This window comes from Vespa crabro, chromosome 21 (assembly GCF_910589235.1).
Source record: "Vespa crabro chromosome 21, iyVesCrab1.2, whole genome shotgun sequence".
Classification (NCBI taxonomy): domain Eukaryota; kingdom Metazoa; phylum Arthropoda; class Insecta; order Hymenoptera; family Vespidae; genus Vespa; species Vespa crabro.
Window position 1 is genome coordinate 2659916 of NC_060975.1, and position 5000 is coordinate 2664915.

Consider the following 5000-nt stretch of genomic DNA (forward strand, 5'->3'; position numbering starts at 1 on the left):
AAAAGAAAAACAATAATAATAATAATAATTATAATGATTAAAAGAATGTTCGCGTTTGTCGGCAAAGAAGAATTTGAATGTTCTTCATCTATCTTTTTTATTTTCTTTCTCATTTTTTTCTTTTATTTTTTCTTCTTTTTCTTTTTTCGTCTCCTTTTAGATTCTTTTTAGATTTAGATTTAGATTTAGATTCTTTCTTAGATTTTTCGTTACCGTGAAAAGATAAAAGTCGATTTCACTTGCATGTGCAAAGAGTTTCTTTCCTATGGTGTGCCAATAAGTAAATATTTAACCTGGTTGCTTTTATTTTTCTTATTCGATTTTTATCCTTCTCTCTCTCTCTCTCTCTCTCTCACTATCACTTTCTGTCTCTTTGTCTCTCTCTTTCTCTCTCTCTCTCTCTCTGTCTCTCTCTTTCTTTCTCGACCTCGCTGAATGAACGACGCAATGTGTTTGGTCTCATGTCGAAACGTTTTAAAAACGGATAATCTTACTTAATCCTGATGCCACTTGAGTTTAATTAAAACCGGACTTTATTGAAACGATAACTATTCTTATTAAATCGATATAATTATTACGAGTGAGATATTACACGAGTAAATTATTTAGATCATGATCAATCCATTAGAACGATAAATACAAATTGATTTTTCAATGAAATAAACCTTTTTTTTTTTTTTTTCTTTTTTTTTCAATTTACAATTATATAAGAAAATATTTGCTTACATATAAAAATTATATTTTCCTTTATGTAAATGCTGCTATATGAAATAATTCATGTTAATTGTCGAATTTAATAATTACACGTATTATGTATATATCTGTATGAAAATATGTTAGGAGAGAAAAAAAAAAAAAAAAAAGACAGAGAAAATGAGAAAATAAAATAAAGAAGTAAGTAAAAAAGGATAAAAGATAAATAAAAAATTATAATATTCGTGTGTATAAAAATATACTATAATATCGTAATTTTTATTAAACTTAACGATTATAATATTATTCATATAAAAAGCATGCAACATACAATATATGAATTGTCAAACTTAAAAATTATATATATATATATACATGTATGTATAGAAAAATATTCAACGATATATTAATTGTCAAATATAAGAACTATTTATATGAAAATATGAAAAAATTAATTTATGAATTGAGAGTGAATATTCTTTATTTTACTTTTTTTTTTCTTTTTTTTTTTTTTTCTTTTTTTGTTTTTCCGTAACTTTTCGTAATCATTGTCGATGTAATGCGATTAAAATGAATATATTTACAGAGTCACCCGTTATATATTGTTAGCCAGGAGCAAACAACTGGCTTCACGACTAGGCGTGGTATCCCTGCCAACCTGCGAGCTCCTTTATTTCTTTCTATTATATTTCTTTCTTTCTTTCTTTCGTTTCTATCATTCTCTCATTCTATTTCTTCCACCTCTTTCTATATTTCTTAGAACGTAGGCAGGTAAGTAAGTACTACATAATTCTATCTCTTTAGCTGGCTAATGATAAGTTGCTATGTTGCTAATGATATCGGACAAACATACTTATTCTTACCATTACGATGGGATAGCTTTTCGATGTGTTTAGAAAAAAAAAAAAAAAAAGAAAAAAAAAGAAAAAAAAAGATGTAATAATTGAGAAAATTTTTAAGGAATCCTTCTTTTTTCTAAAATAATTTTTCTTTATTTTTTAGAAACAAGTTATATCTATTATGTGATAATAAAAAGAAGAAAAAAAAAAATATATATATATACATATGTAATATAAGTTATATTTAATTAATTTAACAATGTTAAATTTTACAATTGATTTAACATTTCTAAATGAAAAATTTTTAAATATGTATATCCGTGTATTATGAGTAATATCGTTGCATTATTATAATATAAGTTATATTATTTTATTTAAAAATATTACTATAACTGTTTACTAATTTAAATTCTTTTATAATTTAAAAATTTTTTTTACTACATCATTTATTAATTTAAAAACTTTGATAATATATATATATATATATAAAATTCAATATGATTTATTATTTAACAATTTTTAATCTATATAAATTTTAAATAATTATAGTATCAATAAAATCAAATTAAAAATAACATATAAAATTTATATAAAAGGATATAAAAATTATATTATAAATTATATTTGTAATATAATTAATGTACATATATTATCATTCCAAAAATAATTATACTAATATTGTATACATACATACATACATATATATATTAATGTTTAATAGTTAATTAATATATTTCAATAATTAATATATATATATATATTATATATTAGTTATAGAAATATATGACTAATAATAAATATATAACTGTAATATATATTATGTATTAGTTATAGAAATATAATATAGTAAATAATTTTTATGTCAAGGATAATAAAAAGCGACAAAACATAGTACTACTATATAGACGAGGACAATCTTAATTTTCATTTCCTTTTTTCTTTTCCTTTTTTTTTTTTTTTTTCTTTTTTTCACGAAGGCTATCGACCCGAGCGGAACGAATAAATTCGTATTATTCGAAAGGAATCGCGTAATTGAAGACGCTCGTGAGCACTTAATTAGCGACAGACTGATTGAAAAAGAAAAAGAGAAAGAGAGATAAATAGAGAAAGAGAGAGAGAGAGAGAGACAGACAGACAGAACGGCAAGGAAGACAGGCAGACAGGCAGACAGACAGAGATAGAGAGCGGGGAATGTAAGGAAGGAAATTGTTCTTGGTCCACAAGAAACGGAAGTTGTATCGTGTGCCTTGTGTTGTTTTATAACACGAAGACAAGGACAGATAAATATAAAAGAAATAAGAAAAGGCTCTTCTTGCCTGACCAGTACGTGTAAGTAACTACTTACGTCACAATACAATAATTACGAGAATATCTACTGATTTTTATTATTTCTTTTTTTTCGTTCTTTTTTTTTTTTTTCTTTGATGTCTTTTTGTCCTTTTCTCTCTGTTTTTTTTTCTTTTTCTTTTTTTTTTTTTATAAATATTTCAATCGTCACGTTTTTCATTCCTGATTGATCGTTTTTCCATATCATTCGTTTAATTAATTACATTCAATTGATTCCACTTACTCCTCATTACATATAAGTATATATTCAATCAGTTATTTTAATTCTTTTTTCCTCTTTTTATTTATTTTCTTAAATATTTTTATTCGTTTGGATTAATTATTATTATTATTTTTTTTTTTTCTCATCTCTTTATATCTTTCATTCCATTTCATTCTAAATAATTCACGCTCGGTAATCATGCAGAATTTTAATTTGCATTTTAATCGCATTGTTTTTCGTAATCTCACACGTGCATTCAATTTGATTGTTATTATTTTTTTTTTCTTATTATTAATATCATTATTATTATTATTATTATTATTATTATTATTATTATTATTATTATTATTATTTTAATTGTTTTGAAGTTCGTGTTTTCTTCGTCTTTATTTTTTTTTCTTTTTTTTTTTTTTCCTGCGTAATATTATTTAATCGTTTGTATTTTGTTAAAAACAATTTATGTTTGTACGTCCGTTTATAACTCATTTCTAATATTTATTTCATCCGATTGCAAAAGCTTTCCCTAGTCTATTCAATCATAAAGGTTATCGAAACGAGTTTTTCAATGGAAAAATGATACTCCTCTAATATCTACGTCAAACTAGTACTCAAGTTGTTTTTAGAAGAGCTTTGGAAAGTTTATTTTTCTTTTTCTTTTTCTTTTTTTTTTTTTTTTTTTTTTTTCCCCTATAAACGATCACATCATTCTCCAAAATGGCTTATACTCTTTGAAAATATTTACAAATCAATTGAATCCGGAATATTCAATTAAATCTCAATGACACTTGAAATACATTAAATATTTTCTGTCAAAAAAAAATTTCTTTCAAGTATTCTCCGTTGATTTGTAAAAATTTTTTCTTTTTATACATATGTATACTTTTTTTTTCTTTTTTTTTTTTTTTTTTTTTTTTGATAAGAAAATTTATTTTCACTTCATATCCAAAGATTACTTGTTTATTAAATATAAATTATAAATATATATTACGTTTTTACGAAATATTTACGATGCATAACGATGCATAACGATGCATTTTTTTTAACACTTCGTAAATAAATTTCAATTAATTTATTTAATTAAGACTCAGTATTGTAAGTAGCGTTATTAAAGAAGCATAAAAAATATCTTCATAGTTGACGATAGTATTAAAAAAAAAAAAAAAATAAATAAATAAATAAATAAATTATTATTAATTATCACCTGAGAATTATGTCCACGCAGAGCCTCGCTCGTTACGAATAGCAATACGAATAGTATTGCTATCGTGCACCACGATAACCTCCGCTCCATTCTGTAAACAAAATATAAACAAAATATCAGCAAAATAAATTAAAAATTTCTTTAATAAATTTATACTTTAATAAAATATGTTTATCGTGGTTTTCGCAATTTTTTTAACGTGCATGCATGCATATACGAATAGATGGTGTGATTTTCGATTTTTTATCTAACGATAATTATATGATTATATATAATATTCTATCGATAAAAATTCTCGACTATATGTAAACAATGGATCAAAATTATATCTATAATATATATATATAATATTTCAATTTAATTTATTAATTTCAATTAATTTTAATTGCTTCTTTTTTTATTTTTTTTTTTATTTTTTTATTTCTATCTTCAAGCAACAAAACTCATAATGAGAAAATAATTCAATTCGAAATATTCGATTCAAAGATACACTTACTCAATTATTTACTTAGATTTCAATAAATACCATATATATATATATATATATATATATATACATATATATTACTTATAATTAAAAAATTGATCCTAAATTTTTCACATATACGACTTTTCCGTCATCACTTTCAACCCCAATAATATTCTATAAAATTATACTTTAACCCTGTATTTCTCAATATTCAATATCTTTTCTAACGAACGATTTTCAAACAGAACT

At 22.9% G+C, this 5000-nt stretch overlaps 1 protein-coding gene across 2 annotated transcripts in view; it reads right to left on the bottom strand.

Moving 5' to 3' along the window:
* Nucleotides 1-5000, bottom strand: part of LOC124431459 (serine-rich adhesin for platelets-like) — a 60478-nt gene that overhangs the window by 46076 nt on the left and 9402 nt on the right. For both annotated transcript variants that reach the window (XM_046979400.1, XM_046979401.1), the window contains one exon: nt 4283-4373. In XM_046979400.1, the coding sequence (XP_046835356.1) occupies nt 4283-4372 (90 nt within the window). In that variant the 5' untranslated portion in view covers nt 4373. The remainder of the gene's footprint in view (nt 1-4282; nt 4374-5000) is intronic.